We start from the raw sequence: 25,894 nt of genomic DNA, 5'->3' as shown, positions 1-25,894 counted from the left end.
GTAGTTTATTTATTTATTTATTTATTTATTATTTTGATGATATCATTTCTTTTTTTAATTTAATTTAATTTTTAAAATTTATTTTTATTATTTATTTATTTATTTATTTTTAAGATTTTATTTATTCACTTGAGACACAGAGATACAGAGAGGGAGAGAGAGAGCATGAGCAGGGAGAGAGGCAGAGGGAGGAGGAGAAGCAGGCTCCCCGCTGAGCCAGGAGCCTGATGTGGGGCTCGATCCCAGGACCCTGGGATCATGACCTGAGCCGAAGGCAGATGCTTAACCATCTGAGCCACCCAGGCGCCCCTAATTTAATTTTTTAAAAAGATTTTATTTATTTATTTGTCAGAGAGAGAGAGAGTGAGTACAGGCAGGGGGGAGAGGAAGAGGGAGAAGCAGGCTCCCCACTGAGCAGGGAGCCTGATGCGGGACTCGATCCCAGGACCCCGGGATCATGACCTGAGCCGAAGGCAGCCGCTTAACTGACTGAGCCACCCAGGGGTCCCTAAATTTTATTATGTTAGTCACCATACATTACATCATTAGTTTTTGATGTGGTGTTCCATGATTCATTGTTTGCATATAATACCCAGTGCTCCATGCAATACGTGCCCTCCTTAGTACCCATCACCCGGCTAACCCATCCCCCACCCCTCTAAAACTCTCAGTTTGTTTCTTGGAGTCCATAGTCTGTCATGGTTCATCTCCCACTCCGATTTCCCCCCCTTCCTTTTTCCCTTCCTTAGTCAAATTTTAAAATACATTGTCAAAAAGGAAATAATTTTAACAAAATAATTTGGCCTGAGTATGATTTCCTTATTTTTTCCACCCTGGATTTAAAAAAAAAAAAGACTCATACTTAATTCAGTAAATTAGAAATACTTGGAAAAGTGTAAAGAAGAAAATAAATGACTCATGACCAGACCATTCAAAGACAATTACTGTTAATTGGTGTTTTCCTTTCAGGCGTTTTCTTTGTATATTTTTTACGTAGCTGAGATCATACTATATATGCAATTTTCCAAGCATATAATGTAAATATTTCCCTACGTTATGAACAACTCTTTGAAAACATTACCTCTAATGGCTCCATAATAGTCTATCATGGAAATCAATTAAATATATAGAGTTTGATGATTAATAGTGAATACTCTGGAGTAAGATTGTGTGGGTTCTAGTCCTGATGCTGCCATGGGTTAGTCTGTGATCCCGGGCAAATTACTTTTCTGTGGCTCAGTTTCCTTACTTGCAAAACAGGATAATTATAATCACTATCTTTTCAAGTTTCTATAAGGCACATATGGGAATTCAAGTAAAACTTAAACTAATACCTGGCACGTAATCAACAAGCAATAAAAGTTATTATTATTACTATTACCACTAATATTATTTTCTTAATAATTCCACCTAATGCTAGATAATCTGTTTCCAGTTGAGATAACATTTACTGTTATAAAATCACTGTGGAGTGTAGTTGTTCACAAACATTTTTTATAACATATTTTCTTAGAATAGAATCAAAGTCAGGGGTGTGCACACTCCTAAGGTTCTAAATATTACCAAAATTGCTTATCTACACTTACTTCCAGCGTGGTGCAGTTTTGTTATTCTCAGCAGAGAGATAGTCATGCCCAGACCGGAGTCACCTGTGGGACATTTTCCCTTCTCTCATCCTCTCTCCACGCATTCTCCCTCTATCAGTTGATGTGTGAGCATCGGAATTTGAAAATATCCTCTTAATTTCTTCATATGCAAAACAAGGATGTCAATATCTATTTCATAGGGTTGCTGTGATAAATAAAATGATGCATATTTATACAGCTTTACACACGGTAAGCACTCATTGTTAGCTATCATAACATTATCGTTACAAATAACAATCACATTTATAATTTATACTCCTACCAAGGGTGTATAAAATTATCTGTCTCATTGCCCCTCATCCCTGCTGAGCATGATCATTTTGACATCTATTTTAAATTAATTTAAATGAATTTAAACCAGCTACATTATTAAAAATTATTTAAAAATATCTTCTAATTCAGTAAGTGAAAAGTAGTATTTTGGTGGGTTTTTTTATGAAAGATTTTACTTATTTATTTGAGAGAGAGAGGGGAGAGGAGAGAGAGCACGAGCAGGGTGGGGAGGGGCATAGGGAGAAGCAGGCTCCCCGCTGAGCAAGGAGCCAGATGTGGGACTCAATCCCAGGACCCTGGGATCATGACTGGAGCTGAAGGCAGAGGCTTAACCAACTGAGCCACCCAGGTGCCCCACATCTTGGTATTTTAATTTGCTTCCTTTTGGTTACTATTGGAGTTGAACTTTTGTCCAATATTTATTAGCCATTTGAATTTCTGCATGTGAGTATGTGTGGGAGGGTGTAGTGGGGAAAGAGCGAGATCAGGATCTATTTATTTTACAGGGGTCTTTGTTTTGTACTTATTTTCCTTTTTGGTGGGGGTGAGGGGGACTGTGTTACTCTTTTGCTAGTAATTATATTATCCTTAGTCTGATCCTGTCTTATTCCTACTGAACTAGTTTTATCTCCCTATGATCAGTGCATGTTTCTAAAGGTTTCCAAGCCATCTGGTTAATTGTCCATTTTAGAATTATGCCAGAGAGCATTATTAAGCTTACAAGTCTAATAAGGTCCCCGAACTCCATTCCTTTTTCCCATTAAAAAAAATGTGGAAACATTAGCCATCCTCCTATCTCTGGCACAATGTGAAATCTCCATGATTGCTCAGCATTTCCAGGTGGTGATAGAGATTGTCTGCAGCACCTTTCGTCTGGGCTTGAATGTGGACGAGCACAGATGACTCGGTGAGTCACTGAGTCTGGGACAGGGTCAGAGGGAGGCTGACACCTGGGCCCAGTGTTAGGTCTGGGTCCTGTTCCTCTGCGTGTTCTCCACGTCTCCCTCCTAACTGGGTACTTAACTTGTTTTTCTGTGCCCGAGTTCTTGCCTTGGTAACCTAATTTGTGCTTTACTGGCTCTCAGACTGACAATGTATCTAGCACTCTCCACCTTTGTAAGCATCAGAACTCCCAGCTCAGGCCTCTATGGCCAGCTTCTCTGATATTGGCCAATCTGCATGCTCAGGCTCCCATGGCCACTTTTTCCTGGGGCAGCCCCTTCAACCCCTCTTGTCATTGTCTACACAGCCCTGAAAACAACCACCCCCGTGGCCGTGTCTGGATTCCAGGTCTATCTCTGCTGCCCACAAAACTCTTGTTCTCCCTCAGAGGGATGGTATGGACTCTTCCCTGAAATTTCAGAACTCAGACCTCTTAATTCCTGGGTGCAAAATTTGTCCAGCATTTCCTTTATTTATAATAATAATAATAACACATTATTATTTATGGTGCTATAAATAACATTTACTGAACACATACTGTATGCTAGATACTGTGCCAAGCGGCTCAGAAGCACTCTGTCGTGGCATCTTCAAAGCAGGCGCATAACGTTGGTTCTATTACTGTCCCCACATCACAGACAAGGACATTGGAGCTTAGAGAAGTCCAATAGCGAGGCTGAGGTCACCCCGGTAGTAGTAGGTGTTGGAGCTGTGAGTTGATTTCAGGTCAGCCTCGCGTCTAAGCCCAGGGTCTACACTCCAAGATAATATGGCACCATCCAGATTCCCCATTTGGCCTCCTCTTCCTAATTTCATTTTGAGCCCCTTTTATAAACCCTCCTCCCCTACCACATATCTCTATAAACAAGGATAATTCAAATGGGAGGAAGCTCTGACTATCATTTCATTCTGGTAGGGTGACCTCAGGTTTTCTCTTCCCTGATGCTGCTCGTATTCCCTGAATGACTTCCTGGGAGCCCAGGGAGGTCACTCTTCTTCAGTGCCCCCCGGGCCGCCTGCAGGACAGGGGCCCCACCAGCCAAATGTGTGTGTTTCTCTTTGGAGTCACACTCTCTCCTATTTGCTCTGGGAGTGGATGTCCTTCTGCTCACTTGTAGCTTCCTTCTTGCTCTTGCCAGCACACCACATCACATTCCAGAGCCTTTCTCTGTTGGTCGTACATCTGCTCCGCTTATACCCACTCCAGAGAGTAAGGATCTCAATGTCTTTATCTTTGGGGCCCCCCTAACAATTAGCAACCTACAAACATGACTTCCTCAAGCCTTTTCACCTCAAGGGTGAGTTAAACTGATTGTGGCTATAATTGCTATGTACCTTGGACGGGAAAACTGCACACATCTACAGACGTGGGAAGTGGGGAAGCCACGGATAAATCTTCTGGCTTGTGTGATAAACAGTTTTTTTCCTCCCCATTTCCTCTGCCCATTGCAGAGTCTGGAACCTGAGTATTCCACCCCCAGAGAACCCCAGTGGACCTGGAAAGGTGACTTTTGTATCTGGTTGTATTCCTTCACTTTCATATTCTGACTGCAGCAACTTCTCAGTAGTGGCAGACGAAATAGTCACAGTTTCCACAATTTGCAAGTGATTCCAAACTCTAGGATATGTAATAAATTGTCATTTTGCTGAGATAAGAAATTGAAAGTCTCACACTATTAGGCTGGTTGTGGTCCCCAGTCGCTTAGCGAATGATTTGTTGTTTTCTGTATATTGTGGCAAATGCATTTTATGGGAGTAATAATACACTTCAGCAGTATTCATGGATGTGAGTATTCCAGAAGTCTCTGGATGTCCTGTACGAAAAAATAAAAATAAAAAATAAAAAGGGAGGGGGAGAGGTTTATTCTGTGTGCAAGGCCCAGGGAAAAGTGATGTCTCTCCTCCCCACCCACTGCTGATCGTTGCTGAGCGTAAGCTATTAGCAGGGGATTGACTTCACCTTCCTACAACACCCTTTCCAGTCACTGACAGAACCTCCCTAGAAGTCAGGCTTACTCTTTATACACAGTTATAAGTGATATAAGTAGTAGTATCCAGTTAGCTCATGTTTCATTCACCTGCTCCAAATATTTCTAATGCTCAATCCTGACTGCTTCTCTTGGGCTGGATTGATACAGGGCATGCACATTATCTTGGCAAAAATGGAAATCTTTAGTAAGCATTTGGATATATTCAGAGAACTGAGGAAATATTTTCATTTTCCATCCAGGGGTTTAATGTTGTGTTGTAGACACTGAATGAGTGTAAACTAGTTGTATTGAGTATGACATTCACTTAGCAGGCTAGAAGGTTTAGTTTCTCACACACCTGGTACTGGCCACCATCATGTCCTGGTGCTGCCCAAACTCCCCAGTGACAGCAAGACCTGGGAGGTTTGGTGGAGATAGACCATCACTTGCAGAAAAAGAGTCCATTATCTTGGAAGCCACTCCTGGAGTCATTGCCGAAAGCAATTTCTCAGGGTTTATGCTCAAACCTTAGAAGGTTCCTCCTGCCACTATGATTGAAGGGGCAAGGGATGGAGCCAAGCCGTCTTGGTCGGCAAATAGCATCAGTCATGATGAGCCCCTAATCCTGATGAGGCTCCTGATAAGGCTCTGGAATGATGACTGATGAGGCCACATACAGCAGTTAACTCTGTCATTTGTAATCATTACTTTTTGGCCATTCAATAACCATCCTGTGAAATTATTTTCTGAGTTTCCCAGAGTAGAGAAAGGAACTGAGTTTACCTCCTATTTTTTTTTTTTTTTTTGAAGCATCTCACCAGTTATAAATGCTTGAACGGAACTTTCTATGGCCCCATCAGATCCAACTTCAAGATCCTTATTCACTTGAATCACCTGCTTTGTGTGGTGATGACAGAGTGTTGGATGCACCTGTTCTTTTCCTGACTGCAGAGTAAGCCCCAGGATTCCTCTGTGGCTAACAGCTCTGTTGCTGCTCTGAAATGTCCTGGGGACAAGGTGCAGAGTGATGGCATTCTCTGTTGCTTCTCACAACATGACTTCTGGCCGCATCTCTCGGCGCGGAGCTTCCTTCCCCAGCAGTGCCATGGTCATGCATGTGCTGCCAATAGCCAACAGCTGTGCAGAGATACCAAACTGTTGAGCCCCCAGCATTCAGGGATGCTGAGTCAGAGGAGGAGAGGCTGAAGCCCTTGGACCACTTGCCTCTAACTGCTGGTGCCTCTTCTGTGTGCCCCAGTGAGCCATATAAATATCATTTTCTCTGTGTGTCATGATGTGTAAAAAGGTTAGGAAGCATTTGATTTTCATTTTCCTCCTCTGTAAGTTGGCATTATTTTTTATTATCTTACAAGACCATTGTGAGGATCACAGGCTTGAATGCCAACGAAGGGGCTTTTAAGAGCTGCCATACATTTGTTGAGTGCCACTGGCCACAGAGAGATAGGACCCCATCTCCAGTTTGCCGTCATTGGCTGTCCCTTTGAGATTGGGATAGAAGTCCACTTTTTTTTTTTTTTTTTAAATTCCACGTAGTTTTAAATCTTTCCCAAGCCATGAAATCAATGTACCACGTCTATTACTTAGGTTCGAGCACGGACATCACACGTTTTCTATAGTCTGTGGTTCTTGTGACTTCTTTAAGGCGTCTGCCAGAGCAGAAGTGCCTCGCCCCTCTGCCCAGTGATGCTGAGGGTGCGCAGCAGTACACCTGCCTCCCCTGGTCTCTCTGCATTCACCTCGCAGCTGCTCCCAACTCTGCCCAGGGCAAGCCCTCGCCTTCCTGCTGACTCCGTCCAAGCCAGTGTTGCCTTTGGCTGTAGGCCCATGCTCTGGGCTGAGAGCCTCTTGAGTTTCCATGATTTTAGCATTTGTGCTTCAAGGTGTTAGCCCCCTGGGGTTGCCCCCCCCCCCCCAGGTGGTTCCAGAGAATGACTTCTCTCAGCCCTGCAAACAGAGATCTCATGGGTGGAGAGAAAAATCTCTCCTGCCCTTCTCAACAGACCTTAAGCCAAAGGCTCGAAGTGTGAAAACCCAGTGCGTGAAAACCGAGTCCCAGAATAACGTACCATAAAGTGTCAACACAGGTTTCTGGGTGCTGAGGGTAGGAGCCAGGCTTCTTTTCTTCCTTAGAACTTCCTGACTTTTTCGGATTTTCTGTAGTGAAACTGAAAGTGTATTTTAAAATATATTTCTAATAGATGCACTCAAGATGTGCTTCATGAAGGCAAATAGCAGCTCTGACATTCCTTCACACTTGCTGGCTCCAAATTCCTGCCTGTGCTTTCCGAGCCAGGAAGTTCGGAGCGGGTGGGAGCCGGGAGGGAGAGAGGGTGGAGGCAGCCGCGTGGGCCATTGAATTTCCTCTTTTCTGACATTTCTCTGGCAGCTAATTCCAGGGTGCTCATCTGTATGGTGGCGGCATGACTTTCATGTTTTCCCCAAGGTGTTTTATGGCCTTTTTACAGTGCTACTTTGAATAACTTTCTCTCGGTAACTTCCAAATGGTGAAAAATATCAGATGATTTCCCTTCTCCCTCCGCACCCTTTCTTCTCTTTGTTTCTGCTCACTCCTCATTGTTAGTCTCTTCACCGGCTCTTCCCTCTCCTTCCTCCCTCCCCTTTTCCCTTTCTTCCTGCTGCCCCCGCTTCTCTCTTCACCTAATATTTCAAGCAAAATAAAATGTGGTGGTGAGAAAGAAAGACTTTGGTTGTGTTGGCCTGGGCCCTGGTGGGGGGAGGGAGGGGGGGAAGCAAACACAGGTTTATCACCAGGAGCTAGAGGGCTGCGACAGTGTTCCAGGGGCAGGGTCATCCTTTTGCTTTTCCAGAAAAAGGTCAACCAGGAAGGTCACCTGGAATTGCCACAGAATGACTCTTCCCCACTGGCAGGACTACTCTGTCCTCTTGGTGATCCTTCTGCTTTTGCTCTGAAGCTCAGCCTATTGGCCAAGCTTCCTGTAGGGATAAGGCCTGGAATCCAAACACCAGGGCCCAGCCCTTCCCTTTGGTATATGGCACTGTGCTTAGATTCTGTGGGTCTAATCCCCTAGGGTTTCCTCCTCAGCACTTCCTCCATCAGACTGCCACACCTCTGATAAATTTCACCCTATGCGTCCTTCCCCTGGTCCAGCCAAAGCCCCATCTATGGGAAAGGCATCAGGCCTGATGGTGGTCTCCATGGAGAGCTGGCTGAGCTTCAGGTCATGGAGAACCAGCTGCCTGGACTGAAAGCATATGTTTCTAAGTGACCTTCCTGGTTGACCTGAAGGAAGCCTTGCCCTCAGTTAGGAAAATGCTGCAGATATCTGTGATCTCATCAATCCCTCTTCTGTGTGTAACTCAATGTCCCTGTTTTCCAGGACAATTAACATCATTTCCAAGAGGTTCCGAATTAGACTGTGGCATTGCTGGTTGGTCCTTATGGCAGGGGTCCTCAGTAACTAACCTCTTGTGGCAAATAAGGAGCAGATACTCTGGACTGAGACAGACTTGGGCTCGAACAGATCCCTTCCCATTCTGGCCTCCCTCCCCGTCCCACTCCCTTTAACTGGCTAACTCTGCTCATCCACTTTAGGTCCCCAGCTCAAGCATCGATTTCTTAGGCAATCCTTCCCTTCCTTAAGGCTGAAATCTAGCCTCTCTTTTACACATTCTCATAGCGCCATGTATCTCTCCTTCACAACACATGTCAATGTTGAAACATTACAAGGATTTGTGAGGTGGTTGGACTGCTGTCTGCTGCCCCACCACACTCTAAGCTCCTCAGCCTATAAGCTCTAAGAGGGTAACATCTAATTCTGCTCACTAATGCATCCTATCTGCCAAGGGCAGAGTTTGGCACATAGGAGATGCTCAATAAATATTCATTGAATGAATTAATCTTAGTTCCGTTCTTTTTCACTCCAGGACCTTGGGCAAGTTACTTAATTTCTGTGAGCATCAGGTCCCTCATTGTAAATGAGGATAATAATCCCCCATTCAGAAAATTGTAGGATTTATATGGGACAACGGTTGTAGAGCACCCAGTATGGGGCTGGCATGCATAATCGGTATATACACGAAGTATTGGTTTTTTCCTTAGTTTCTTTTTCATCCCAGAGTACTGTACAGAACAGTAGTTTAAAGGTTTAAAGAGCAAAAGTATCTGTCCCCCTATTTCTTTCCCCTCCTTCTTTCTTTATTACCTTCTCCTGTGGTTGGGTGAGACACAGAATGAAGGGTCTAAAGATCAGATTCTTGATTTTTCACTAGTGAGATGACCCTGGGTAAACCGTTGGCCTTTCCTGTGTTTCAGCTTCCTCATGTATGTGATGGGAAGACATAGACAAATGGTCTTTAGAGCCCTTCCCGACTCTCACCCTGGGTGTCTGCACAGGGGTCAAGGGTAACACTGACCATGGTTGTTCTCAGTGTGAGATGAATGGAAGCCAAAAAGAAGTGCAGCATCAGAACAGGGAGAAGCAAATTAGGCTATTGGCCTATCTGTTTTAATATAAGCTGAGTTTATTTTAGTAGTACAGGTGAAATATGTTTTAAAATGTGTCATCATGACAATGTCCCTTGGTAACAGCCCAAGGATTTCTAGTGTGTCTTTCTTCAAAAGAGCCTGAGGGCTTTGTATATACTGTCTCATTAATTCTCAGAGCGTCCCTAAAGTTGGATGGAAAAGCATGATGACTTCTGTTTTATATGCAGAGAAACAAAGCTTCAAAAAGGTTAAGTAGCTTACCCAAGGTCACACAGTAACATCACTGCTCCCAGAAACCTGGGTCTCTATTTAGCACACCAGCTTGTTCAGGCGTTCTGCTTCCATTCTCTGGAAATGGGTCCAGCCATGGGTGAGAGGTCTTTGTTCTGAGAAAAGGTATTTGAAGTGGAGTTTCCTGGAGGATAGACTCTTTCCTGAAATGAGAGGGTGACAAGTAGATAAAGAGATTGAAAAGACTGGAAATTAGTAGAAAGTGTTCTGCCCCTCTCCTTCCCCCATCCCAAGCATTCTCTCCCTGGACCAACCAAGGCCCATCTCAAGGGCCAAGCATCAGACCTGGTCGTGGTTGCCATGGAAACAGTGCAGGTGCAGCTTGAGGCCCTGGAGAGCCGGCTGCCCTGACTGAAGGTGTGTGTTTCTAGGTCACATTCCTGGTTGACCTGAAGGGAATCTGTCATCCTCAGGAGAATGCTGCAGGCATCTGCGATCTGATCAATCTTTCCACTGTGTTTAACTTGATGTCGCAGTTCTCCAGGGCAGTCAACATCCATCCGCAGGAGTCTGTGTTGGAGAATGGCATTTCTGGTTAGTCCATATATCAGGGGTCCTCAGTCCTATGTTCTAACCTGATACTAGCTATGTGACCTTGCATAGGGAAGTTGTTTTCTGAGCCTGAATCTTCTCATCGGTAAAAAGGGGTAACTAACAGGACTGTTTTCAGGATGATGAGATGATTGACTCCAAAAGGCATCAGTGAGTCAAAAATCATGGTGATTGTGTAAGTAGTTAATATCCACTCTCCTGGGGGTGCCTACTTGGCTCAGTCGGTTGAGCGTCCGACTCTTGATTTCAGCTCAGGTCATGATCTCAGGGTTGTGAGATCGAGCCCTGCGTTGGGCTCCACGCTCAGTGGAGTCTGTTTTTCTCCCTCTCCCTCTGCTCCTCCCTTCACACTTTCTCTCTCTCTCAAATAAATAAATATGATTTTTTAAATTAAAAAAAAATCCTCTCTCTTGTGCTGGATCTCACTTCTTCTTGTGAAAGGGGGCCATACCCTCTCCAGAGGTTACCCGGGAAACTGTCCCTTCCCAGCTTGAAACATCAGGTCAAGAGAAGAGCCAATTTGCCCTGGATAGTTTGTAGCTTCTTGTTCAACCCACCCAGGGACTACTGGGCCCACTGGTTGGTCTTCGTCCCTATGGGCACCCCCTGATTCCACAAGGTCTCTCATCGATGGACTTGGTTTTCCAGGCTGCCTGGTCTTTGTGTCACTTGCAGGACATTAACTATTTAGTGCCTGGTAAAGCTCTCTGAGATCACAAGATGAAAGGCCTGGTGGCAGTTCAGTCTTCCTTTTGATTATTATTCTACTCAGTGTATTTTGGGGGGAAGAAAATAGGCTTGAGATCATAGTGCAGCAAATTTCATAAAGAGTAGAATACGAGCAAGCCACGGAAATGGACCTGGAACAGATAATCATGTTGCCCTGTCAGGCTGGGGTGTGTGTGTGTGTGTGTGCATGCGCACGTGCTCGTGAACATGCGTGAGTGAAGAATCAGGCTACCTGGAGAATGATACCCCTCTCTGCTGCCCTTGTGGAATAGTATAAATACCAATTGGTCTTCCTCTGTTGCCGAAAGCCAGTGAGTCCACCCTGGATAGACAGGTGGGACAAGTGACCAACTATCCTTGGAACAGGGATTGTAGGACAAGAGAAGGCACTGCAGGGCTCACAGGCCAGTCATGAACACTTGCTTGGGACACTGAGGTCATCTCTAGATAGGTCAAAATGTAGCAGCTTAGAACACAAATTCTGAAGGGGCAGCATCAGATGTCACAGTGCCTTCATTATTTGGCTTTGGCCGTGAATTAGGGTGGCACATAAACATGGTATCCCAACTGAATGGGAGCTACCTGGGGACTATGCCCCTGATTTGACCCTCATCTTGACCCTAGGAAGAATGTCCTACATGAGACCGAACAATAGCCCCTATGAGAAGGTTTCCCTAATTTCTTCTAAATCTGTGAGCTTGAGATCTGTGAGTGAAATTAACATATTATCCTCTGTTGTCATGAACAACCAAAGTAATTTGAGCAACATTTGATAAAGGATCTAAACGCCACTATCCTGAATGGCAGTAAGTCTTGGTGGTCAATGAGGCAGGAGGGGCCAGTTGAGTTTTTTTTTTTTTTAAAGATTTTATTTATTTGAGAGAGAGAGAGCATGCATGAGCCGGGGGGAGGGGTAGAGGAGAGGGAGAAGCAGACTCCCCACTGAGCAGGGAGCCTGACGTGGGGCTCGATCCCAGGACCTCGAGATCATGACCTGAGCTGAAGGCAGATGCCTAACCAACTGAGCCACCCAGGTGCCCTCAGTTGAGTTTTGTGTTGGTCCATTCTGAATCCCAGCTCAACTGCTTTGATGGGGCTCAAGCTCAGGGAAGATGGGGAACCTCAGAGAGGGAGGGATTTGGTTTCGACCTTTAAGGAAGGGCAGGGTTTAGGAAAGAAGTGGTTAAGGCAGGATGTTCTAGACAGAGATCAGTTTAGGCAAAAACTTGAAGACATGTGTCTTAGAGACCATAGAATGTGAAAGGATTGAGTGGGAAATACAGCCGAGAAAGTACATAGTAGCAGAAGCATGAAGGCTTCAACTTTACACATTTTAGCCATTTTTGCAGAAACCCCTTTGTGATGCCTTTTTGGTGTGGGTCTTGTGTACCCTGCAGGTAATCCATCTCCTCAAGGGCAGGGACCAGCCTCATAATTTCCTTTATATTCCCTCAATATTCCTTAGTGCCTGCTTTTCCCAACTGATAAAAGTGGTTCACCGCTGAATGAACTCAGCAGTTATACCCGAATCCTTTTGGGTTTGGGGAGAGACAAAACACATGTGTTGAAACTATGGCTTTCAATAGTACAAGAGACTGTTATGGGAGATAATTTTTGCTTCAGGATCTGAGCTGCGAAGAAAGAGCGCAAAGCTTCCTGGCGGAGTGGGGGTGGAGCTTGGAGAAAGACAAGGTGGAATGGGGGCCGTTGAGTTCCATTTGCATTCCACCCCTGACACTAAGAGCCCCTCTCTGAATGAGGCAGCTGGAAGGAAACGTGAAAGCAAACCGTGGTGAATCAGCTATGTGTGAACTGGAGAGGACCTTCGTGAACAGCTGATTCAACCCCCTCATTCTCCAGCCTAGCGAAGGTGTGGGGGGGTCTGCGTGTTTAGGACAAAGGACACATCTGCACATCTCTCTCTGTCTTTTCTCTGAAAATCACGTCTCTGTCGTTCAGACTAGATGAACTGCCTGTTACAACTCCACCATCACCGCTGACTCCAGTAGACATGCAAATTCACTGGGAGGGTTTCTTTGGCTGAGCAGGTGTGGGCTCAGCCCGGTGAAAATGGAATCCGCTCCCTTGGGCGGCCTGCCATGTGTGCCCAGCCTTGCTGTGTCTGCTCACTACCACCATTCAACGTTAGGACCACTATTTATTTGACCACATTAAGCTTTGCTTTGTGTGACACAAAATCATTGTAAAAGAATGCATTATTAAGTGTGTTTTCAAATAAGGGAAGAACACTGGCAGCGTGTCACTGATTGTTTTAGTGTTGGAAGGAAAATAAATAAGTAAAACGTGTATGAGGCAAGGCAGGAACAGTTCCAAGGAGTATTTAGAATAGAAGCATTTTTACATTTTATTGATGTAGGTTTGTAAAACATGCTTGCTAGTGAACCCAGGGCATTTATATAAATAACCATCACACACAAATAGCTCTTTATTATTTATACTGAGGTGAGTATGATGTATTTAGTATATTATATACATTGGCTTAGGAATAAATAGACACACAGCGAGACATGTAAAATAAAGACTGGAAATAAAGATATTGGCAGTTGACTGGATCTGGGGTAGTAGAGTTTGTGGACAGTTGGTAGAGTTAATAATTAACTGGTGAATAATACAGAAACAGCTCTTTGGGAGCACTTTTAATTTCTGGACATTGTATCTGAGATCCCCGGACATAGAAAAGGAACCAAGACGCCCATTCATTTTGGATTCTGAAGCAGAGAGAGAGGCACAAAACTTCAAGAGTGGCATAAATTATATTTAAAGAGTAGATCATGCCCACGTTAGCTCATCTGGCCCTTACAAAACCCTGAGGGTTGGTAGAACATGCATTATTCTTGGTCTTATCATTTTGGGGACATGGAGGTGCCACAGAGTATGTGATTAGCATGAAGTCCAGCAGCTAGTGAGCGCCAGAGTTAATACTTTTCTCAAGGGCTCTGGTTTCATGCATTTGACAAATATTTACTAAGCACTTACTATGTGCCAGGCATGGGGATGTATCGTGACTGGTGCAGGAGACACACAATAAACAAGTGGACATAACTATAAGAAATCCTAACTGCAGATCAAGGGGATAGTGAGTGGTTTACAGGGACTGCTATTTCTGGCAGGTTGATCAGGAAGATCTTTCTGAGGAGGTGACCTTTGGGCAGAGACCTGGGTGGAGAGAGGGAATGGCGATGTGCCTCTGGGAAGGAGGAGCTTTCCAGGCTGAGAGAACCACCCATGCAAAGGCCCTGAGGTGGGGGTTTGCTGGGTGAGTTTGAGGTTGGCAAGAAGGCCTGTAAGACTGGGGCTTCCCAGGCAAGGGGAAACATGGCTGGAAATGAGGTCAGAGAGGGAACCAAGGGCCAGATCATGTGGGGCCATCAAGGGCTAGGCCACGGCATAGGCCATGTGAAAGCCATTTCAGGTGTGAAGGGACCATCTGAGTGCTCTGTGGAAAACACCCTGAGAGTGGATAATCGTAGAAGCAGGAGGCTGGTTGGGAGTTTGTACAGCAGTCATCAGGATGAAAGGAGGTGGGAGAGAAATGGAAGGGGTAAAATTCAGGAAGAGCCAGCAAGATCTGTTGATGAATTGATGTGAGGGTGGGAAAAGAAAGAAGTCAAGGATTCCTCCTGGTTTTGCCCTAAGTAACTGGAAGAGGATTGTCATCACTTTCTGAAATGGGAACACCTGAGCTTAAGTGGGGGACAAGTGTTTAGTTTTGCACATGTTAAGTTTGAGACACTTATCAGGCAATAAAATGGAGATTTCAGCCTGGCAGTTGGATATATATGTTGCTGTTTAGGGAAGTTGGGCCAGGAGCTATAAATTTAGTACCGTTAGTATATAGGTTGTATTTAAAGGTATGAAACTGGATGAGATCACTTTGGGAGTGAGTTTAGCTGGAGAGGAGAAAAGGCCCAAGCTCCCCAACTTTCAACAACTGTCAAATAATAAAACAATGATACCCCCATCCCCTGACCACCAGTGTTAAAAAAAAAAAGTGCTGAGCATATTTACTTGTCATGCAAGGAGAAATTCACTGAGGAGTTCTATAAGGAAGAAAAGTCACAGTTTTTAAAGCTTTAGGAACAGGGTTCTGTGGTGGTCATGCAAGTCAGAATTAGAAATCAGCACTTTGGATAGGAGAGAATGAGTTTATAAGTATGCAAGTGCTTGGCTAAAACAAATTCCTTGTTCATTGGCCAAGAGCCTCCAGTGAGGTCCAGGAACGGTCTAGTGTCCTGGGGTCACTTGAAATTCGTGGTCATTGATCACTGTCAGCTGGGTAAAACCACTGTGATGAAATTCTATATTCAGCATGAAATCTCCTGGACAGTGCTGCTGGAAAGTTGAGAGTGGTTGTGGGGCTTTTTTGGGGGTTTTTTTTGGGGGGGGGGTTGGTTTTGTTTCTTTGGTCTTTGGTTTTGGTGGGGTTTTTTTTTGTTTTGGTTTGGTTTGGTTTTGGTTTTTTGTTTGTTTATTTTTTTGTTTTCAGCCTAGAAAATGGAGAGGATCTGGCAAAAGACAGTAGAGAGGACCTGCCAGTGGAGTAGGAGGTGAGGACTGTGGCAGCCAAGAACCATGAGGTCACCAGGATGTGAGAAATCCAAGAAACAGGGAGAGGTCAGCGGGCTCATGTGCTGCTGAGAGGCATAGTAGGAGAAGGACCAAGACTGTCCATTGTCTCAGCAGCTTGGCCTGGGGTAGTGAAGACAATCTTGATTTTATTAAGTTAAAGAGAAAAGGGGAAGGAGAAAGCGGAGACCGGAGCATGGACACATCTTTTAAGAGACTGAGCTGTAGAGGAGAACAGAACAGCGGGACAGTGGCTGAAGAAGAGTGTGGAGGTCAGGAAAGTTTTTTCTTTAAAGATGCCATATGTTGGCTACAGATGAAATTGACTTGGTATAGGGGGAAATTGTGGAAGACAGGAGAAGGGGGACTATTGCAGCAGCAGGTTCCCGGAGGAGACAAGATGAGCGCCTGAGTGGGGGAAGGCTGTCACTGCCTCCGAGTGTAGACACTCTGCCCATTGTCACAGGAGGAAGTGGTGTATACAGGAACTGATACCAGAGTTGGCAGATGTGCTTCTCTTCTCTCAGTGGAATGAGAAACAAGGCAACTGGCTGAGAATGTGGCCAGAACGTGGGAATTAGAGGCTTGAGGGGTAAGTGGTGCTGGAGACGGGGAGGGCGCACTGATCTTGTCAGTGAATGCAGGAGGACTCCTGGGGAGACCTGAGGGTCCTCTTGAGATGTGTTGTCAGGGATTCGAAGCCAGACTTGTCAGCATCATGGGGTGTGCCTCCTCTCCTGGGGCTCCCTTCCTCACCCACCACCACACTCAGCTGCTCACGACACTCGGGAAGGAGGAAGGAGGCAGAGGGGTTGTGTTTGTCTGTAAGGGAGTTACTACAGTGATGGACCCGGCATCTGGGGTGGACAGAGGAGCCTCGAGAGGTTGGGGGTTCCACTCTGCCTGGACACCCTGAGGTGCCTAGAAAGGGTTCAGGATACCACCAGAAAAAGACAATCTTACCTGTAGGCAACCAATAATGCCCTCAGTCCAAAGTGCATTTCTGTGCTTTTTGCTCCTCCGGTGGTCTCGGCCATCACGGGCCAGCCTCATTTGGGCACCTGGAAGGTTTCTTCTCCTGCTTTCCCCCTCTCCTTTCCTTCCCACCCCTCTTCCCAGGGTCCAGGATGCACTCTTCTAGAGCTAGCGGGTCTTATTTCACCCCTTCACCCCGTACATATGTGCTGATGAGGCCCATTTCACTCTGGATCCTCACGTGTTCAGAAGGAAGCCCCCCCAAAACCAAGCCATTCTCTTGCTTCAATGGATTGCATCTCATGGCACCTCTACTTCTCTGTGCTGGAAGCCCCCCTCGCCACCGAGGGTGAGGATGGGGCCAAGAGAGGGCATAAAGGAAATAGCCTCTTCCCTTGCACTTGTTAGATGGAGAAGTACTTTCTTCTTTATATTTTAAATTTATGCATATTCTGTGAACTTTGGCTAGAACTCATATCTATCTCATCCTTCAGATTTTGGCAAAAACAACTTCATCTATGTGGGCTGTAGTTTTCTTGGTCTTTACTTTTTCGAGTGAGGAGGCCCATCCTTTTGGTTGCCCCCACATGCAGCAAATTACTACCTGTCTCCCTCTGGGAACCATGTAAGCCCAGCCTCCTGGCAAGAATTCTAGGAGTTCCTGTAAGGGCAGAATCCATATTTCTGCATTTTCTCCACTATTCCTCTTTGAAGATGCCCAACAATTTATTGGCATTTTGGGACAGAAAATGCTTTAAGCTTATTTTAGGGATGACCCACAGTGATGCCCGTGGCTCCTTGCTGGGCCATGACGCAGCCCTCAGAGCCCTTTCTTTTGAATGATTTCAGATATTTTTTATCCCTCAATATATAACCTGGCCCTTATCCATATTAGAAGTCATCTGCCATTCTGTGCCCACGCACAGATTCATAAATGCTTCCTGAAGTCAAGTGCCATCCATTTGGTGCTTCTCATTTAGGAAGAAGTTAGTACCATTCCCAAACCGTGTGGTGAAGAAACATGAGCTCACTTGGAAGCAGGGAAATATTGCCTAGGCTTGATCTTCCTCCTGCTTCAAAACTACTTAAAATTTGAGCTATGTTGATGACTCAGACCTAGAAAGGCAGATTGTTATCTGCACGGAGGTCATTGCAGGGGTTTGGCTGTCCTGAGCTCAGAGAGCCCTCACACTGTTGCCCTGTTCTGGAGCATGCTCAGTGGTGACCCCTGGCCTTAGCCATGCCCCCGTGAGGGCCCGAAGCCCAGTAGAGAGCTGCAGGACCCCTGCACTGGTTTGTGGGGGTCCAGAAGGGTGCAGGGAGGAGCGTGGGCTGTAGCATCAGGCTAACCTGGCCTGTTGACTCTGGTCTCCCACCTACTGGCCATGTGGCCACAGTCCAGGAGTCTAACTTCCCTCAGCCTCGATTTCCCTGGCTGCAAAATAAGGACCAATAATGGTACCATTCACAAGGTTGTTATGAGAAGTGAATATAGTCACTCGTTTAAAGTGTTCAGCATAGTGCCTGGTCCATATGTGTTCAATTCATATTATTACTTTTTTTAAAGTCTAATAAACCCAAGTCCTGCCCCCAAGTAGACCTGTGTGGTTTTGGGCCTGATGTCTCTCAGCCCCATTGCCCATCTGTAATACAGAGCTGACATGAGGGTGACATGAGACAGCTTCTCTCTGAAACTTATTAGCAGAGCTCTTGACCCCTTTCAGCCCATGTCCCGTGAGCCATATGTAGAAAATGTTACCAGAAAGATGGATCTGGGCACCAACCAATTCAATTTTGATTTCTTTGGATCAGATGGAGGAGAAAAGTCAAAAACCCCTTCTAGGTACTCAGGAGCCAGCACTTCCAACTCAAATCTTTGAAAGGCAGAGATAAGGAAGGTGACCGTAGAATACCTATCCTGTTCTAGCAGCAGGGGTTGTGTGATCCCAAGTAAGGCACCAGCAGACAAAACAGTGGAGGGTCCTAGAGACTCACCCAGCACAGTTATTTCCCCAAAGCATGTGAAGAGGGATTGAGACTAATGAGGGGTCGGAGGCAGGAGAATAGGGCTGCTGGGGGAGGGGATCTGGAAGAAACTACAAAGCAGACAGGCAGGAAAAAGGCTTCTACTGCTGCTTCCTGTTCTTTCTCTTCTTCCTACTCACTCTCTTCACCGAGTCTCTCCAGGTGGTTTAAGAGTTACGTTTGAGTAGTAAACCAGCCCGCCCATGGTGGAGCGTGGCCTTTTGATACTAGGCAGACTGGGGTTCAGCTCCTGATTCCATCATTTGCTCTTCTGAGCCTCAGTTGTTGCATCTGTAAAATGGGGTAGTAATGCTTATCTCAGAGAGTCACTGTGAATATCATGTGGGATTATGTGGGTTAAGAGCCCAGCGTAAGTGCCTGGCCCATGGAAGCTGCAGAAGAAATGCTAGTCCCCTTCCTTCCCTTTTCCCCACACTCCGTCTTGCTACACATCTGTCTACGAAACAGGGCTGATTCTCAACTTTAACAGAAAAGCTGTTCCTTCTTTAACAGGAGAAGCTTTCCCTGCCCTATAAAACATTAGCAAACAGTGATTGAGTTGGGGATTTTCTGGGAAGAACTGCATAAGAGCATGTAACCTGTGTTCATTTGATTTGTAGATATATTGTAATTACTTTTCAACACACCAAACCCACTTGAGGTACTGTTAAGGAAAGGAATAAAGCTACTTTTGCTCCTTTTCTCTCAACCCTTCTTTCTGTCATGCAAATCAGAGCGTTAATCCTTTGTGGCTCCCTGGACTGCTGGCTGTGGGAAATCCCATCACCTAGCTGTTTTTGTCCCTGAAAATCACGTAATTGTCAAAATCTCAGAACTTCTGAGTGCAATTTCAGCCCTCTCATTGATAAGGCAATAATAACCCAAGCAAACAACCTTAGAGGAAGCAACAAGTCTGAACATAAAGTGGAGTGGAGGCATTAACTGGATGAGATGAATTGGAGTTCTCTATAAAGTTGTACAAATTCTTATAGGCACAATAGACTTTGAATAGAGCTATTAGACCAAGCCATTAAGTAGCCTGGCTTCTAGTTCGTCACCCAGAGATGTTTGGCAGGGGCGTCGGTCACAAGATTCAGACTTCTTAGATTTGGCGGCCTTGGTAGAAAGTGTGCACTGAGGTGCTGAGATCAATTCAATCTACTAGTAGCTCAGTCCCCCCTCCCCCCGCCCCTGATTGTCCAGTGGATGATGTGAAAACCCCTTACACACTTTCCTCTATAAGCCATATGAGTGACAGCTAGAAGACACTCCTCAAGCACACAGGTCAGTGTTCTCTCTGTTTTTATGTCCAGGTCACAGCTCCTTGGAGTCACCAACAAGCCTGCCTTCTCCTCCTTCTGATCCTTTTGCATGGAATCTGACGTGGATAATGAAAGATTCCTTCCCTTTCCTGTCTCATCGAAGTCGATATGGTAAGCGTATCTTTCATAGTTGTTGGTGATGTACAATCACCGTCTCATAATTAAGAGGGTTGTGAGTTTTGGTGTCCTCTGTCTTCCATTGGTGCACATTCCAGCCAGGCCTGGCCTCTCCAGACCCACAGTTGCTTTCTTTATCATAGAGGAAGCTGACAGCTTTGTTGCTGCTATATCCCAACCCCCAGCCTTTATGGTGTATAGTGTTCCTGACACCCCTGACCAATCATTACATGCCATACTTATTTGTGTTTTGACTGTGGTTTCTAGATACAGGGTTCTAACTCATGCGTGTTTCTAATGATGGTGATCTCTTGAGAAAGGATTGTTGTTCTGAAGGTCACAGGTCTTCCAGTGACTCCCTTACATTTGGGTAGCTCTTTAAGGGTACTTGGGCGTATTCTTAGAGATTAGTTCAGCTCATGTGCTTCTGCAATCACCTCAGAAGTAAGGAGGCCAGGTCTCATTCCATTTTCACAGATGTAGAAACTGAGCTTAACAAGGTGGCACAGAGTGGATTTTCTAACTACAAAACCAGAATTCTTCCCTTACATTCACTTGCTCCCCTGGGGCCACCTACTCAGCCTGCTACGTCCTGGTCTAGGAGCCATTAGGAGGCCATATTTATATGGTGTAGGATTCCTCATTCTCTGTGCTAACGGCTAACATTCTAACAGCTCATAGAAGCTGGGTGTCTGCAGGGGAAAGAGTAGGTTTGGAAAAGAGCTGATGTATTTTCAGGTGGACATTTCTTTTTTGTCTTGAACTTCTCTAGAGTGAACCCCATGAGGGCAGGCACTCAGCTGTTTGCTCCCCACTTTATCGTATCACTCAGAAGACACTCATAAAGGCTTGTGCATGATGAGTGAATACAAAAGGGTTTCAGGGATGGGACTTACTCATGAAGTCTGATTCAATTAAGTATTTATGAACCTGGTAGACCACTAAGTTCTAGATTCCCTTCTGGGCATATTTACCAATTCCTAATACTCAGTCTCTGCCATTGGACCTGAGCTTTTAAAAATGAACCTAACAGAGACCTTCCACTCACTGCTCTCCCTCATGCATAAATGCAGCTAGTCTTGGTTCATATTAACTGTACCTTTCATTTCAAACTTAAAAAAATAAATGCATCCAAAGCCTCAGGGCAGTGTAGGATTACACTCTGCTGGGATGTTTCCTGCTGCTTCTAAGCCTCCCTAGTGGGAGAGGAAGATCAGTAGTTGTCAGAAGATTCCAGATAAGAATTACTTCTTGATTTTATTTAAGCCAGACATTGAGTGTCATTTTGTGATAAGGGCAAGTGTCTATAAATAATTGAAATCCGGTCCTTTGTATCATTATTACTTTGTAACCAGATTTGTGATACAACCAGTCTTTGGGTAACATTTTGAATTCGCTCTCAAAGTCATTCAGTATCTCCACAGGATGACAACTTTTATACAATGCGAAATGTCCAAAAAAAGGCAGGTCTACCTCCTGCATGACACAGAGAGCATTGCATTTGTCCTCTGTAGAACATCCAGAAAGAGGTTGAAGGTTGAAAGGAGAAAGCCACGGGAGATTGTTAGGCGAGTTTGTTACGCGGCTGCCTTCTGCGGCTGCCTTCCGTGGCTTGGCCCTGATACTCCTACTTCATCTTGCGGGGCCTCACCCTCCTTATGTATAAAATGAGGCAGAGCGGCATGCGGCCTTGGAGCAAAAGTATAGATCAGGAGTATTCCCAGGATCCTTTTCAGACTCTCCTTGTGGCCTAGAATCCTCACGAATTGCCTTCTAGGCAGAGGAGAGGACCCAAACCATTGGCCAGAATTTGCCCAAATGCTGGATGAAGATGCCAAAGGCAGTACTATTATTGCTGTTGATTCACAGGTTGGGAAGAACTGATTCTGGGTTGGTGGCTCATTGACTGAGTGCAGGGGTCATTTCAGAGGCTTTTATCTGACTGTATTTAATTCGGCTGAGACCCACCTGCCTCCACCATCACCTCCGTGTGCCTGGTCCAGTGCCGGGTAGCAGAGGGGATAGAAATACATACATAGGTAAGACTTACTCCTGCTCTCTCAGGGCTCAGAGGCCAGGGAAATAGTTCCGTAGGCAGTGGGCTAGGCCCACCACCACTGGGAGTGCCTCTGGGGGCTAACCGTGGAGCACAGAGCGCACTGAAGGCCAAGACTCCTGTCCCCTTAAGGGTGTTTGTGGGGGCTCAGCCCACATGTCTCTATGAACCAGAGAGGCCAGCAGACTCCCTGGTGATAAATCCACACCTTTCAACTGCCGTGAAAGACATTTTAAGAAATGTTAACAACTTCATTAATCTTAAGGCCTCAAACTTGCGCGGAGAAATTTGACTGGAAAATTGCCACCTGAAGGGCTAGTTCTTCAGACAGTGAGAAGTAACCAAATCTCAGCAAGTTGACGTGGGTGTTTGAGTGGTGGAGCCTGGTGCCTGCGTTCTGGGGAGGAGGTGGGAGGGGGTGTTCTGGAGGGGGGACACAGGAGGGGGCAACGGGAGAGGGGTGGCAACACCCTGCCCACAGGCATCATGAGGAGCAGCGGCCCGCGGGCCCTCTCAGGCAGGCTGTCCAGTCCTGAATTGAGTGTGGCTTTCTTTTCACTGGTGTTTTATGAGAAGGGACGTGGTGGAGAGAGGCTAACAAGATTTACTCACCCCCAGCCTGTAATTATCTGCTTGAGGAAAAAGTTTGACCTACCTTTTTGAAGTCTTCCCATATTTCTTCTAATTTACGTTGGAGCCTTTTATGTTGTGTAAAATATATTCTCTTCAGTGGCATTTGGTATCAGATTTCAGCTCTTTCTCGCTCGTCTTGAAGGATGGGCAGCCCGCTAATTTCATTGTTGACAAGCGGAGAGCTACACATTCCTGCCCCAAGGCTTTGAAGGAGGTGGGGGCATCTACAGAAATACTTTCCCCCCTCCTTTTATCATCAGGTCTGATGCCTTAAGACTTATTTATAGGCTTGGCCAGAGTACTGAGCTCTCACTACCCACCCAGATAAAAATCTATTCCATCCGGTCCCTCCAGGGGCTAAGAGATTGAAGCCACTGGGGGCTGTGATCATCTTCAGTTCTAGAGCTACAGAAGCAGATGGCGTCCCACCCACTTTAACTCTCGCTTGCCCACTCTGGGTGTGGCAAGAATCAGATCAACATGTGAAATGTAATATAACCAAAGGTTCTGCCCCAGATGAGGAGGAGAAAGAGAGTTCTTATTTATGAAAAACAAAAACATTGATACTTGGCAAAACTCTTTTACATCTCTTTCTCACTTAAGCCTGTTAGGAAATTATTTTATATCCCATGTCTATAGGAATGTAAATTGAGGGCCAAAGAAGTTTATTAACCTGCTCCCATTATGGAGCAGAACGACAGTTAGACAAGATTGAACCCAGACTGTCTGACTCCAAGTTAGAGTGCTCTTCCTATTACAACACAAAGTTAATTCAAAGATGAAGTCTTCCCTCCATGGAGAGGACTCTCATTTCCTGGACAACCTGGTGTTTGGACTGAATGACCAGTCTGATACCCAAGATCTAGGCAGCTGTAGAACCAAGACTTGATGTCCCCAAATTGAGGCTCTCTCAGGCAGGCCAGCTAATTCATCTCTTCCCAAATGTGGGCACTGTAGGCAGTCTAGACTATGGCCCCTGTTATGGGATGAATTGTGTCCCCCCCCAAAAGATATATTGAAGTCCTAACCCCTAACACCTGTGAATGTGACCTTATTTGGAAATAAGGTTTTTGTAGATACAATCAACTTGGGTCCATACTGCATTGGAGGAGGCCTTAATCTAATATAACTGGGGCCTTACAAGAAGAGAAAACAGAGACATAGACACAGACACACAGGATGGACACCACGTAATGATGGAGGCAGAGATGAGAGTCATGTGTCTACAAGCCAAGGAATGCCAAGGATTGCCAGCAACCGCCAAAACCTGGGAGAAAAGCATGGGACAGATCCCCCTTAACGCTGTCAGAGAGCGTAGCCCAGACAATGCCTTGATTTGGGGCTCCTGGCCTCCAGAACTGTGAGGGAATAAATGACTGTTACTTCAAGCCACCCTGTTTTCAGTACTTCGTTATGACAGCCCTAATAAAGTCATACAGTCCTTCGTCCCTTCAGCCCCCCGATGTCTACAACATGGACTCCTGGCAAAGAAAGATTCCTCCTAACACCCAACATCAGGGCACAAAAAGCCGTTGTTGGACTTTAAATAAAAGTTCTGTTAAAACTTTGTCTGCTTTTAAGCCCATAGAGACCCATCCAATTTAAGGACTGGTGCTCTTGGAAAGAAAGAAAAATTAGACTTTCTAATTACTTTCCCTGCTGCCACTACCACCATCACCGGTGCTGTTAATGTATCAATTTCTTTGATTGAAAACACTGGGTAAATTAAACATTATCTCTCTCTCAAGGAAAAAAAAAAAAAAATCAACCTACCGCAGAATCGAAAGTGGAAAACAAAGAGGCCCCCAAGCCCCTTATGGGATTTGCTTCATAGCTCTGGCAGGAAGTCAGTTTGATCACATTTCTGAAATTCCATATTTAATGTAGCTGGATGTGATCAGCTGTTCCGCCCTCAAGGGCCTGTTGTCAGTGAAAAGCAGTTCCCAGTTCCCTCGTGGACCACTGTCATGGTTGAAAGCTTTCTTAACAATTCCTCTGCCCTGACAGGCCAGGCCTTTTTGTGTTCTCTTTCCACCCTGCTCTACTGAACTGGGAAGTCAAGTTCTTTCCTAGCCCATACTCTTGTATTTTAATCTACAACATGGTGAGCGCAAGGCCTGTGGTTGCATTCACCAGGAAGACTGAGTCCCAGTGCTGGCCGTCATACGCCAAGAACAGGGTACGCCTGTCACCCTGAGGACTGCTGACCTGCTAGGGGTCAGGGAACCCAGTCCATGAAACTTACATAAAAAGCAGTTGGCTTAAGTGTTCCCAGAAAAGATTTGTTTAAAACGTTTCCACTGGGTTATATCCCTTATCTTTAAAATGAAGACACATAGGTCCACTCAATAAATACCAACAACTTCTCTCTGCATTAGTGGCCAATTGAATAAAGCAGAAAGGAAACAGGCAGATTAAAAGATAAAAGAGTGATTGACCAACTGACACAAAGGCAAGAAAAACAAGTCAAAAGAGAACCTTTAAAACAATTGTCACGGGGACGCCTGAGTGGCTCAGTCCATTCAGCGTCCAACTCTTGATTTGGGCTTAGGTCATAATGTCAGGGCCATGAGATCTAGCCCCATGCAGAGCTTGACGTGGAGCTCAGCACAGAGCCTGCTTAAGATTCTCTCTCTCTCTCTCTCCTTCTGTCCCTTACCCCCTCCCCCTCTCTCTCAAAAAGAAACCCCAAATAAATAAATAAAACAATTGTCACAGACATGGGGAAAGGCATTGACAAAAGGAAAAGAAAGAGACAGATGAGGGAATGGAGACAGAGACACACAGAGATAGAGACAGACAGACAAATGTGGAAAGGATCACTCAGGCCTGTCTGGTCTCTTGTCCCCATATTTTTTCTCCTGCTAACACGGTCCCAGCAATTCTACCTGGGCAGGTGGTTCCCTGATGCCCGGTCTAATCTTGACCTCCCCACTGAGGGTTGTTTCTGTATCCCTACCTGCCTGCATCATTTACCCCTTAGTGTGTCTCTGACACCACAGAGAATGGGAGAATGGGTATAAATATTCTTTGAATACCAACTGTATGTCTGGTTCTTCTCTAGGCATAGCAGTGATAAAGACAAATAGGGCACACCCCCTTCCCTTAAGAACTCTTAAGGAAGAGACAGGCATGCCTGCTGTATGACAGGTGTGGAAACAGAGGCACGTTCAAAGCTCCCTGAAACATAGGGAAGGATGGCCTGTTCTGTGGAGGACTTAGGAAGTAGGTGTTCTGAAGAGGGGGACAGCTCAGTTGGGCCTTGGATCCCGAGACCAGTGAGAAGG

The 25,894-nt window shown here is 45.5% G+C and overlaps 1 protein-coding gene across 1 annotated transcript in view; it reads left to right on the top strand.

The window, feature by feature from the left end:
- Positions 1-25,894, top strand: part of ALK (ALK receptor tyrosine kinase) — a 697,757-nt gene that overhangs the window by 169,511 nt on the left and 502,352 nt on the right. Inside the window, exon 2 of the mRNA XM_044918826.1 lies at positions 19,793-19,912. Within this exon, the coding sequence (XP_044774761.1) occupies positions 19,793-19,912 (120 nt within the window). The remainder of the gene's footprint in view (positions 1-19,792; positions 19,913-25,894) is intronic.

This window comes from Neomonachus schauinslandi, chromosome 10 (genome assembly GCF_002201575.2).
Source record: "Neomonachus schauinslandi chromosome 10, ASM220157v2, whole genome shotgun sequence".
Classification (NCBI taxonomy): domain Eukaryota; kingdom Metazoa; phylum Chordata; class Mammalia; order Carnivora; family Phocidae; genus Neomonachus; species Neomonachus schauinslandi.
Note: the sequence above shows the minus strand (reverse complement) of the source record. Positions and strands in the feature narration are given on the sequence as shown.